At 40.5% G+C, this 13,889-nt stretch overlaps 1 protein-coding gene across 1 annotated transcript; it reads right to left on the bottom strand.

The window, feature by feature from the left end:
• Positions 1-1,099: 1,099 nt before the first annotated feature.
• On the bottom strand, positions 1,100-5,648 carry LOC118361721 (G-protein coupled receptor 26-like). Its single transcript, XM_035741885.2, has 3 exons — positions 4,646-5,648; positions 3,109-3,222; positions 1,100-2,156 (listed from the first exon to the last, which is right to left on the bottom strand). Exons 1-3 carry the CDS (start codon positions 5,314-5,316, stop codon positions 1,916-1,918), a joined length of 1,026 nt encoding a protein of 341 aa, XP_035597778.1. The 5' UTR covers positions 5,317-5,648; the 3' UTR covers positions 1,100-1,915.
• Positions 5,649-13,889: the final 8,241 nt, after the last annotated feature.

Raw genomic sequence — 13,889 nt, 5'->3', positions numbered from 1 at the left:
CAAATACCAATGTGAATTCAATAGGCCTGGGTTGAAAAAATACCAACCTCAGATTTCTCACTTCCTGTTTGGATTTCTTCTCAGGTTTTTGCCTGCCATATGAGTTCTGTTATACTAACAGACATCATTCAAACAGTTTTAGAAACTTCAGAGTGTTTTCTATCAAATACTAATAATAATATGCATATATTAGCATCTGAGACTGAGGAGCAGGCCGTGTACTCTGGGCACCTCTGGGCACCTTTCATCCAAGCTACTCAATATTGCCCCTGCAGCCATAAGAAGTTTTAAAGGGGCAATCCTTAGTTGCTACATCAATTTTTGTATTTATAAATTAATATGTGCCCACTGATTCTTAAAGACTACAATGTACAAATGCCTCATGAGCTTAGTTCAACTGCCTTACCCCATCAGAACCCAAAATATAAGCTTGTTTTAGTCACACTTTTGGAAACAAAGTAAATGTAAACAACCATTGTAAAGCCTAAAAACATGGTTAAATCTATAATTCTGATATCATGAATGGTCCTTGCATCCATAGGGTAGGCTATGGATTTGAGAGTAGTTGCATTTCTACAGCCTCCTCCCACAGATTTTCACTGAAACTGTGTCAGGGAGTAATAGTATAACTGAGTAATACTGTTATTATATGGTGCAATCTTCGAGTGATTGAGTTACTTTTGTGCCATTAATATCAAGGAAAACCTATGAAGTTGAGAACAAAATTATTACTATTGCAAACAAACAAAAAATAAACCCAAAAGTATTGAAAGCAAAACAAATATCTTCAACCAAAACCTAATATTACATAAAGGGAATTTGAGTGAACAAATAACACAATAATTACATACTTATTTCATAAACAAAGTAGTGGAACACCCAATGTCCCTGTGTGAAAAGGTAGAACCCTGCATCCCACTACTGCTTTGCCTCTAAAACTAAGCAGGATCGCTGGAAGTGGTAAATAAAATGCACATTTGGGGATATTTTTTATGTGAAAAATGAACATGCAAATCTTCACAGGTGTCCAAAAACCACGTGTTTTTCATGTTCTTTTCGTGTGATTTTTTCTTTCATGTGTTTTTTTTGTAAGGGCTCTCTCCCCTAGGCTTTTGGCCTGCAGCTACATCATCTTAGCTAGCTGAGTCATAATTAGGGCATGCTACTGTGCACACCAACTAATTGGGCTCAGACTTCAAACAGGTGGCAATATCTTCTAAACAAGTTATGACTAATCAACCAGTTCTTGACTTGGACATACATAGGTGCTGGTACTCATTTGGGGTTCCGGTACTGTTTATATGGTGCAGGCACTCCACAATACTTTTGAGCTAATATTCTGTATATTCTATAAGAGGTGCAGGAACTCAAGCAATAGAACAGTTGAGTCAAGCACTGCAATCAACTTAGCAATGTTATAAAATATGAGGGCGGGTTGTAATGAAATGTTACAATAAAAACCATCAGGAATAGTGAATCCTGGTGGTGTTACTAGACTAACAACATACGTCAAAATCTAACTTGTCTTATCTAAAGTAATATGTGGTACAACTTGACATCACTCTGTCAAAACCACTCAGTTGGAATGAAAACATTTTACACTAATTAACATACTTAAATTAACTACAAGTGACTCACTCCCTTAGCAACAGTAATTCATGACCCACATGACTCTCTGTCATATCTTCCCATTTAATGACTTGTCACATTTTGTCACTCATGTCACACCATGAGACAACAGAGCAACACTTAACCATACTCAACATCGCAAAAGTACGAAATCGATACGTAGCAGCAATCTCTTCTAAGGTCTGTTCAACCCTCTCCACTCTCCAACCATGACTCCGTACTTAGGTACAGTATGTAGGTACCTCAATGTCTCCATCTTGCCATAGTCAGGCAATAGCAAGGCCCTTCACTGGGTGGGTTTGGTGTTGTTGGTATCGGTAGCCCTGCCATTCTCCACCCTGCGGACGGAGGAGTTAAAGGAGCTCCTCTTCAGGATCTTGTTGGCCAGGTCACTGCATGTCTTCCTGTACTGGTTCCGGAGCAGTGAGTAGACAAAAGGGTCGCAGGCTGCCTTGCTGTAGGCCAAACACTTGGACAGGACACCCCAATGAGGGCTTATGTGTCCTGGGGTAGAGAGCTCCACAATTCTGCCATGACAGACACACAGAATAAGTTATATTATTAACAGTGTTTAGCTTACAGAGCTGGTATATGAGACAAGTCATGTTTCATAGGCCAGCGTACAGTGACAAAACAACACAGATGTAAAAAAAAAAAAAAAAATTTAATGTCCTGAGGAAACTCTTTATTGATAAGCTTTCAAAAATGTTGACATTTCACTTGAAAATGTCATGGCTCTGATTTGATAGTGAATGTTAGGGGATGTGGAGCTGCTCTTGTTTGCCTCATTGTGCTCACCACGCTGTATAGTGGCGGTACATAACGTCAAGGCTTATCCTCAGAATGTTTAGGTGAGATCACCGGTCGTGTGATTCACAGCAGCTATCAAACTCACAATGGGGATCTCACTATCATTATACCCACTGATGTGATCTTCTTCTTCACGGTTATTTTGTATCTGCTTCTGAAGAGTTGGAGCTGGTTGAATGCAGGTTTAATGAGAAGAATCCTCATGGTCTCCGACTTACTCATAATCACACGTCCACTCATGGTAAATCTCTCATGGATTCTCTTTCTCTTATATTCTTTCTCCCTTCCCTGGGTTTCATCCTATACCTCATGAAAAAGATAAACATGCATCTATGAACCTCTCCTTCTATGGCCGCAACAAAATCACCCTCAAGCTGATTGATGAGTGATTTAGACACCGGATCAATTTAACATAATAAGATGAGGTTGTAGAAATTGACTATGGCCGACTCCAGTCTGAATTGAAATTCATTAGCACAAAGCAGTTGTCCTCATTGCAAATACGACAATTTTACCCACTGGGCTAAAGCACAAGTCATTTGTTCAGGCAGTAGACAACTTTCATTGGTCTCAGATGGGGAATTGACGCCATTGCAGCAGCCAATCTCACAATGTAACATTACCACACATGCACAGTGGTGTTGAGGATAGATCTGAACCTCTGCTCACCTCGTAATGACGTAGGGGGCAAAGCACACCACAAACGTTCCAATGAATGTGCTGATCTTCTTGGTGGCTCTCTGCCTCCGCTGTCTCTGCTCATCCAGGCATCGCTGGCGCACACTGCCAAAGGACAGAGGGGACCATTATCACCCCAAGGGACGTATAGGAGCATAAGTTTAAACCTGGCCTCTCGAGTGGGATGAACGTTGATGGAGAAAACAGCATGCTTCTATGGACAGTATCAGAGCTCATCCTCAGGTCAATGCCAATGGATTGTTCAAGATAGATGAACAGTAACACATCCATTATGTAAATCAAGTCCAATTCCAGGTCCATAATTATTCTTTAATAGACTGGTAATAACATGGTGTTGACCTCAGCATATCTTACAAAGATGAAGGAAAGATAACATAAAAGAAAGTAATGTTGACAGTGAGTGCACATTAGTTGACTGATTTGAGGCTAATTCATTTATTTTAGCTATGTAATATGGAGGTGATTGAAAAGGGAACATCAAATACAGTAAACCATTCATGACATGGATCTTAACTATATCCAGAAATAATTACACACGCTATTATCCTAACATCTATGATGTAGAGAGAAAATGCTTCAGGGTAATTCAATCATATCTCTCCTCACATCTTTCTCATCCCTCTCACTGAACAGCTCTTTGAACGTTTGAGGTAAACTGGGCAGAGTAGCCCTAAACTGATCTAATATCTAATCTCAAAGAATGGTTTTGATGTATTTCATTTTATTAAAACTATTGTTAAAATGCGGAATGATTTTTGCTTTTCTGTATGTAGGTTACTGTAATGTTGGCATGACCATAGTATTGCCTATGACAAAATATCTAAATGCAAGGCAAATTTAGTGACAATTGGTTAACTAACTGCCAATAATGTCTGTCTGGGCTATTCAACTCATGAATATAAATCACATTTTACAATGGTTTTGATCTGTATGTGAATAGTTTTGGGGTTGGAATATATTTGTGTCATTTTAGTTTTGATAAAGAGGCCTGAGATCTGAGACGGCACATTGGACCAAATCTGTGGTGCTGAAATCAATCATAATGCCATTGAAGTCGCATTGTGCAACCACAATTTGTGGGCTAATGTTTAAGGGGATAGATTAGCTTTAATAATACAGATAGACCATGGCTTCTATCAATGTAATTGTGTTCATAATTTCTAATCCCTCATATATTTTTTTTGTAAATATACTGTATATTTTCACCTTACCACCCCACAATTAATTGAAGTAAACTAATGGACAACAATACAATTTTACATTATCTTTTTTTGTTTGATCGATTTTTAATTTACTATGATTTTTCAAATCACCCTGCAGTGCTATTTGCAGAGTTGTCTCTATGTAAATGTTGTAATTCTTCAACCATTCCTGAACCTGCGACCGAAAACAAGCTACACATGGGCAATACAAAAACAATTTTAAACATGGGCTAACCTTAAAAAAGTAAATTAAACAAGTAAATGAATCAGACAAGGACACCTCAACAGTAGGCTAAACAGCTTACCTCGGGTGAATATCCACAAGCAGCAATAAGGTCTGCATAGTGATCACGTCGATGCGTTTACAGTGAAAACGCGCAACTTTCAGCACTTTCAGGTACGTTACACACAACACAATCAGGGTCATGAGAAAAGTGAGCGAGTGTAAAACCACAGTGTAGATGATGAACTGCGTCTTAGTGTCACTTGCTCTCGCATTGCAGAGCGTACAAGATGCGTAAAGGTGATGGTACCCAACCCAGGAGAGGCAAGTGGCCACCGTGGAGAAGGAGAGCGAGTGGAACCACGTGTATGCCAGAGCTATCACTGCGTCCCGGTGTCGTATTCTGGAGTGGTAGCTTAGCGGAAAAACCACCGCCACCCATCTATCGATGCTCAAAGCCCCCATACTGAGCATTGAGTTCGTGGTGAGGAAAGTGTCCAGGAAACCCACAGTTTGACAGAACCCGCTGCTTCCAGGGTTTCCTTTGTTGATAAGTCCGACCAGAGTTAGAGGCATGGTAGAAACGGTAATAAAGAGGTTGCAGAAGGTAAGGTTGAGGATAAACAACCCGGGAACCTGCTTTCGAATCTCCGGGTTGTACAGAAAGCAGATTACCACCACTACGTTGGACAGCAACGAGACAACGATGATCACGACTACAAACAGAAAGACAGCTATGTCCGCTATGTGCATGGTGCGTGCGTCCCGCTCAAAAATACGGACTTTTGCCAATTGAATCCACCGTCCAGCTTCGGAAATAAATTAAAGATAGCATTGTGCTGGAACTAAGAGTTCCAAATACAAACATTCGACACTGTGTCACAATTATAATTCGTTGTCCTTCTCGTGTCTCCATGTAACGATACAGCCGGCTCACTATGTGGAGTCGCAAGGAAGGGCATCCAAGTATTATGGATGTTATGTGATACGGACTGAACCACTGTCTCCGGGGACGGGTGATAAACAAATAGAGACACCCCTGCACGTCTGGCTGCAGTTAGTTTCCAAGTATTTCTTCCTTGCCATTGCAATGATACCTCATTGTGCAATCGCGCAGGGCACTGATGGACAGCTTTGCAAACACGCAGCGCAGTCTCTCCTATGGGCTGTCTCCGGGGATGCTTTTGTTCTATATATATCACCCCTCACCTACACTCACATGCTGCACACTTGATCGCCTCCCCAAAGCTACCAAAAATAGATTTATTTAAAAATAGAACATCATGCATAAAGTGTCGACTGACACCTACAATTTGATGAATGTGCAACATATTGATCTTTGTGTTATCTCCTTATGATGTAAATTCCATATATCTGGGGGTGTTGAGAAAGGCAGAAGACACAGCCAGAACGTTGCTGATTCAAGCCCCCATGCCAGGCAAGGCAAAAATGGGAATGAAACTGAACTGATAGCTATAAGGCTGCTGGTCTCTGATTCCATGCACCATCTCCTGCCATTGTGTCCTTGAGCAAAAGTATGAGCAAAAGTTTCTTCAAGTGCAGTTGCCATCAAGAGGTATGATGAAACTGGCTCTCATGAGGACCACCACAGGAAAGGAAGACCCAGAGTTTCCTCTGCTGCAGAGGATAAGTTCATTAGAGTTACCAGCCTTAGAAATTGCAGCCCAAATAAATGCTTCACAGAGTTCAAGTAATAGACACATCTCAACATAGACTGTTCAGAGGAGACTACGCGAATCATGGTCCAATTGCTGCAAATAAACCACTACCAAAGGAGACGAATAAGAAGAAGAGACTTGCTTGGGCCAAGAAACATGAGCAATGGACATTAGACCGGTGGAAATCTGTCCTTTGGTGTGATGAGTCCAAATTTGAGATTTATGGTTCCAACAGCCGTGTCTTTGTGAGTCGCAGAGTGGGTGAACGGATGATCTCCGTATGTGTGGTTCCCACCGTGAAGCATTGAGGAGGAGGTGTGATGGTGTGGGCGTGCTTTGCTGGTGATACTGTCAATGATTTATTTAGAATTCAAGGCACACTTAACCAGCATGGAGACCACAGCATTATGCAGCGATACGCCATCACATCTGGTTTACGATTATTGGGACTATCATTTGTTTTTCAACAGGACAATGACCCAACACACCTACAGGCTGCGTAAGGGCTATTTGACCAAGAAGGAGAGTGATGGAGTGCTGCATCAGATGAACAGGCCTACACAATGACCCGACCTCAAACCAAATGAGATGGTTTGGGATGAATTGGACTGCAGAGTGAAGGAAAAGAAACCAACAAGTGCTCAGCATATGTGGGAACTCCTTCAAGACTGTTGGAAAAGCATTCTAGGTGAAGCTCATTGACAGTATGCCAAGTGTGCAAAGCTGTCATCAGGGCAAAGTGTGCCTACGTTGACGTCTAAAATATAAAATATGTTTTGATTTGTTTAACACTTTTCTGGTTACTACATGATTCAAAATGTGTTATTTAGTTGTTTATATGTCTTCAATATTATTCTACAATATATATATATATATACATATGCAGTTGAAGTAGGAAGCTTACATACACCTTAGCCAAATACATTTCAACTCAGTTTTCACAATTCCTGACATTTAATCCTCATAAAAATTCCCTGTCTTAGGTCAGTTAGGATCACCACTATTTTAAGAATGTGAAAGGTCAGAATAATAGTAAAGATAATGATTTATTTCAGCATTTATTTATTTCATCACATTCCCTGTGGGTCAGAAGGTTACATACACTCAATTAGTATTTGGTAGCATTGCCTTTAAATTGTTTAACTTGGGTCAAATGGTTCGGGTAGCCTTCCACAAGGTTCCAACAATAAGTTGGGTGAATTTTGGCCAATTCCTCCTGACAGAGCTGGTGTAACTGAGTCAGGTTTGTAAGTCTCCTTGCTCGCACACACTTTTTCAGTTCTGCCCACAAATGTTCTATAGAATTGAGGTCAGGGCTTAGTGATGGCCACTCCAATACCTTGACTTTGTTGTCCTTTAAGCCATTTTGCCACAACTTTGGAAGTATGCTTGGGGTCATTGTCCATTTGGAAGACACACTTGCGTCCAAGCTTTATCTTCCTGACTGATGTCTTGAGATGTTGCTTAAATATATCCACATACTTTCCCTCCACATGATGCCATCTGTTTTTTGAAGTGCACCAGTCCCCCCTGCAGCAAAACACCCCCACAACATGATGCTGCCACCCCTGTGCTTCACAGATGGGATGGTGTTCTTTGGCTTGCAAGCCTCTCCCCTTTTTCCTCCAAACATAACAATGGTCATTGTGGCCAAACAGTTCTATTTTTGTACAGTCTTTGTCCCCATGTGCAGTTGCCATCCATAGTCTTGCTTATTTAAGGCTGTTTTGGAGCAGTGGCTTCTTATACTTGCGTACTATTGTTAGTACAGATGAACGTGGTACCTTCAGGCGTTTGGAAATTGCTCGCAAGGATGAACTAAACTTGTGGTGGCCTGCAATTTTTTTTCTGTGGTCTTGGCTGATTTCTTTTGATTTTCCCATGATGTCAAGCAAAGAGGCACTGAGTCTGAAGGTAGGCCTTGAAATACATCCACAGATACACCTCCAATTGACTCAAATGATGTCAATTAGCCTATCAGAAGCTTCTAAAGCCATGACATCATTTTCTGGAATTTTCCAAGCTATTTAAAGGCACAGTCAATTAATGTATGTTAACTTCTGACCCACTGGAATTGTGATACAGTGAATTATAAGTGAAATAATCTGTCTGTAAACAATTGTTGGAAAAATTACTTGTGTCATGCACTATGTAGATGTCCTATCCGACTTGCCAAAACTATAGTTTGTTAACAAGAAATTTGTGGAGTGGTTGGAAAACGAGTTTTAATGACTCCAACCTAAGCGTATGTAAACTTCCGACTTCAACTGTATATCTGGGGGTTTGGGAAAGGCAGAAGGTACATTTCTGTTCTAACCAATGGACAATAAAGTTGTATTATATTAATTGTGTGGACAAACACTATGTGACTATCTACAAAGGGTCATTGTCATCATTTGTATGCCATACAGTGAAGCTTGATGCTTCCATTTTTTTTTAAATACTGCTTTTCCAATTACTAATGCACAGTTGGTCCCCATCCACATTTGTATGGTCATTGCACAGATGCTACGCTGGCTCCTTAGGCACACATGCACTATTTACAGCCCACAACCTAGAAAGATATCTGATAACATCCCATGACCTGTGTAAGCATGGGTTTGAATTCCTACCACATGTGGTTAAATGAGAGGGTATTAAAGTGTAGCTACTATTTCTTCTAAATGTTGAATGGTAGGAAAGCTAATGAATAATACAAGAGGATGCAATATAGAGGTCACTGTGCAGCTGTACTGAATTATTTCTCCATAAGACAAGACAGTTCATGTTGTAATGCTGCTGGAGTGGACAACAGGTTGTACTAATTCATGTCAATGACAGTGACAGGGAAGATCCAGATGGCTTTGGCAGATGCTGTATCTACTGTGGAACACTCTGACGTCCTCTTTACAATGGTCTGGGGAGGGGAATCAGCGGGGGGACTTGTGCATCTGGTAAACACTGAGTAGAATAGACAGCGACAGATATAGTCACGTCTCAATCAATGGAGGGATTATTTTGTATTTATTGAGAATTTAAATGTACTATGAGTTGGGATGGATATCTAGTTGTTTAAACTAATTATTATTAAGTAACTGGTTACACAGTCTTTTTTGTGTTACCTGAACAAAAATGTTTTGCTGGCCCAAACTGAGCTCCAAACTTGAGAGAACTTTGAAAAAAAATTCTGTCAATTTAAAATGATGTGTTTCCTCAACTTGTAACAAACTATATGTTCATTCAACTATTAAATTATTATTTGGGCATCTTAACTAAAAACAGCTGTCCAACTGGTTGCACACACAATCAGTGCTTTTAACATGTACTATTTTCTGCTTATATATTTGACACACATTGTGCACGTTCATTTAAATATGAATTATTATTCAACATGTCGTCATCTGGGATTTGAACTCACGACCGCATTGTGATCTTCCTGCTACACCAACACATCTGTGTCAATTATCAGTTCATCTGACTGTTCTCTCATCCTTGATTTGATTTACTTATTTAATACATTTGAGTTTTTTTCTGGATAGTTGTCCATGGGGCATATTACTGTTTTAATTTGACTCCTTAATCACTATGATGAATAAAATAGCATTTTCTTGAGTGTACTTTTAACAGAGCTGATATTTACTTTTAAATGCTAAGTGTAGGAACACAGGTGAAATCAGTTATTGACACAGACATGGTGGCGTAGCAGGAAGATTGCAATGCTGTGAACCTAGAGATTTTGATATCAAATTTCAGATGAGTATAAATGAACAGGCACAATGTAACCTTTTGTTTAAAACGCTGTATATAAGTTGAAAACGTTGTGTGTTCAATGCACTGCGTGTGTAACTAGTTCCACAGCATTTCTTCAGGTAAGATGCCCAAATAACAATTTCTAGTTGAATGAACATATGAGACAATTTGAGTAACACATAATTTTAAGATGTTGCCTACCTTTTCTCATTACAATAACAGTGGAGGCTAGCATTTTTGTTATGCTATTTATGCGTCTATAACTTTCTCACACATAATTATTCACGATTCATTCAGAATTATCCATAATCATGGTAAATCCACCTTATTGTAGAAGTGTTTCTAAACATATTCTATTATTTAAAAGAAAAGTGACTCCAAAATGCCACAATACATTATTTAATATTTATTTCTATTGGGGACAAAATAATCTTAAACACAACCAAAACAAACAGCAAATGCATCCAACAAATTTGTAGTCACAAGCTTAATGTAGTCACTGCATGATGTGGACCAAATACTTCATTTCTTACAACTTTAATTCACATAAGTGAATTTGTCCTAATTCTTTTGGTCGCCTAAAATGGGGGACAATGTACAAAGAGTGCTGTAACTTCTAAACCCAATATGGATGAAAATACCCTCAAATGAATCCTGACAGTCTGCACTTTAAATCATGTTCTATCATTTTGTATTGTGTGGTATAATTTAAAATCCAAAGTGTTGGAGTACAGAGCCAAAACACCTAAAAAGTGTCACTGTCCCAGTTCTTTTGGACCTCACTCATATGTTAGATTCATTTCTGAGCTGAATTAAAATCATTTATATTATCTAATTAGATTTAAAGTGATTCTCCACCATCAGAGAGGATGGCTAAATATGACTGATAACTTACAAACAAAGGTTGATGCTAGCTGATATGATGTACACTACTACAACATCTAAAAATGGATCCTTTAATGATACTACGGCTCATCTCTTTGTTGATATGTCTAGTCAGTAGTTGGCGGTGTTTTGAGGTACTCTATTATCCATTAGCTGTGAAAACTTGGCCAGAAATGGCAGCACATGCAAATTATCTATACCCTATCATGACATATCATATCTTTAATTAGACACCATCACCATGGTGCTTTTTTCTGTAGATGTGTGGCTGAATGGCTGTAACACATCACCAGTCTGAGCCAGCTAATCATGCTCTCCCATCTGCTTTGATGTGTTGTCCCTGGTAATGAGCGTGATATTACAGTATATACTGGCATGGCAGTCAGCAGCTCTCTGCTTTTGAAGATGGAAGGAGAGGAAATGTTAATGAGCGAGTGTGGTGTTGGATGTAAGTGCTCTTATGGTGCAGGTATGTGTGTTTCTGTATATGCGTTCGTGTGGGTGTATGTGTTTTAGGCCATCAAGTCTGTCATAATTTATGGCATGATACAGGGTTATGAGAGCAATATGATATTGGGGCAGATTAGATTATCATGGGTGACAATGCTGCAAATTGGTATGCAGAGGAGGTAGATTCTTTCATCAAATTTTGTTGATAGTTTCATATGACAATAATCAGTAATACAATTGTTGATATCAGACTTTCATCACTTTTGAAGTGTGTGTGTGTGTGTGTGTGTGTGTGTGTGTGTGTGTGTGTGTGTGTGTGTGTGTGTGTGTGTGTGTGTGTGTGTGTGTGTGTGTGTGTGTGTGTGTGTGTGTGTGTGTGTGTGTAGCGTTGCTGGTGAGGGGCGACTCATGCCTGTAGCAGAATGAACACACGCCTGGCTAGGCTATGCAGCCCCTACTGGCTTATGCACAATTTCAGATGCTGTCTTTTCACATTAGGCTTTGTTTGTTTGTGCTTGGTTAGCCATTCCCCTTCTCGAGGCATGGAGTCCAACGTGCACACTTGAAACACTCAGTTTAAACAGTAGTTGCTGTGTGTGAATGCAATTGTTTGTCTCCTGGTGTTTCTGTACCTCTGTATGTGTTCTCCAATCATCTGCTTACCTGGCTGTCATGGAGTGTGTGTGTGTGTGTGTGTGTGTGTGTGTGTGTGTGTGTGTGTGTGTGTGTGTGTGTGTGTGTGTGTGTGTGTGTGTGTGTGTGTGTGTGTGTGTGTGTGTGTGTGTGTGTGTGTGTGTGTGTGTGTGTGTGTGTGTGTGTGTGTGTGTGTGTCTGTGTGTGTGCCACAGGAGGCTGCTGAGGGGAGAACGGCTCAAAATAATGTCCTGAATGGAATATATGGAATGGCATCAAACACATGGAAACCATGTGTTTGATATATTTGATACCATTCCACTGAATCCGCTCCACTCATTATCACAAGCCCGTTCTCCCAATTATGGTGCCAGCAACCTCCTGTGGTGTGTTTGTGTGTTTGCATGTGTGTGTGTGTCTGTAGGATGCACCCATCACGTCTATGATGTAAACACGACCCCACAACTTCACAGTCACAGCTGGAGTCCTCTGAATCACATTATAGGAGTATGACAGAATATTTGCAGTAGGTGAGTTGTGATGGAGTTTCTGATTATCAACTGGCAGCAGAGACAGCAAAAATAGATACACTACACATACGAAAGTATATGGACACCCCTTCAAATTAGTTGATTCGGCTATTTCAGCCACACCCGTTGCTGACAGGTGTATACATCTGAGCACACAGCATTGCAGTTTCCATTGGCAGTAGAACAGCCTTACTGAAGAGCTCAGTGACGTTCACCTTTGCACCGTCATAGGATGCCACCTTTCCAACAAGTTAGTTCGTAACATTTCTGCCCTGTTAGAGCTGCCCCGGTCAACTGTTAGTGCTGTTATTGTGAAGTGGAGATGTCTAGGAGAAACAATGGCTCATCCATGAAGTGGTAGGCCACACAAGCTCACAGAACGGGACAACATAGTGCTGAAAATCGTCTGTCCTCAGTTGTCTTCACTACCGAGTTCCAAACTGCCTCTGGAAGCAATGTCAGCATAATAATTGTTGATCAGGAGCTTCATGAAATGGGGTTCCATGGCCGAGCAGCCGCACACAAGCCTAAAATCACCATGTACAATGCCAAAAATTGGCTGGAGTGGAGTAAAGCTTGCCGCCATTGGACTCTGGAGTAGTGGAAACGTGTTCTCTGGAGTGGTGAATCACGCTTCACCATCTGGCAATCCGATAGACGAATCTGGGTTTGTACAAATGCATAGTGCCAACTGTAAAGTTTGGTGGTTGAGGAACAATGGGGCTGTTTGGCCACTTAGTTCCAGTGAAGGGAAATCTTGATGCTATAACGTACATTGAATGACATTCTAGATGATTCTGTTCTTCCAACATTTTGGCCACAGTTTGGGGAAGGCCCTTTGTTGTTTCAGCATGACAATGCACCTGTGCACAAAGCGAGGTCCATACAGAAATGGTTTGTTGAGATTGGTGTGGAAGAACTTGACTGGCCTGCACAGAGCCTTGACCTCAAACCCATCGAAAATCTTTGGGATGAATTGGAATGCCGACAGAAAAGTGGTGTGTGTATTCACACATGTATTCACCCCCTTTGCTACAGTATGAAGTCCCATACATAAGATCTGGTGCAACCAATTTGTGTCCATTTGTCCATTTGTGTGCAATCTAAGTGTCACATGATCTGTCACATGAACTTTGAACATCCCACAGAGCACCATCAAATCCATTATTAAAACATTTAATGAATACGGCACCACAACAAATCTGCCAAGAACGGGCCGCCCACCAAAACTCATGGACCAGGCAAGGAGGGCATTAATCAGAGAGGCAATAAAGAGACCAAAGATAGAAGGAGTTGCAAAGCTCCACAGCGGAGATTGGAGTATCTGTCCATAGGACAATTTTAAGTCGTACACTCCACAGAGCTGGGCTTTATGGAAGAGTGGCCAGAAAAAAAGCCATTGCTTAAAGAAAAAAGTAAG

The sequence above is a fragment of the Oncorhynchus keta genome, chromosome 2 (genome assembly GCF_023373465.1).
Source record: "Oncorhynchus keta strain PuntledgeMale-10-30-2019 chromosome 2, Oket_V2, whole genome shotgun sequence".
In the NCBI taxonomy this organism is placed as follows: domain Eukaryota; kingdom Metazoa; phylum Chordata; class Actinopteri; order Salmoniformes; family Salmonidae; genus Oncorhynchus; species Oncorhynchus keta.
This window is presented reverse-complemented; position numbering and strand designations above follow the sequence as displayed.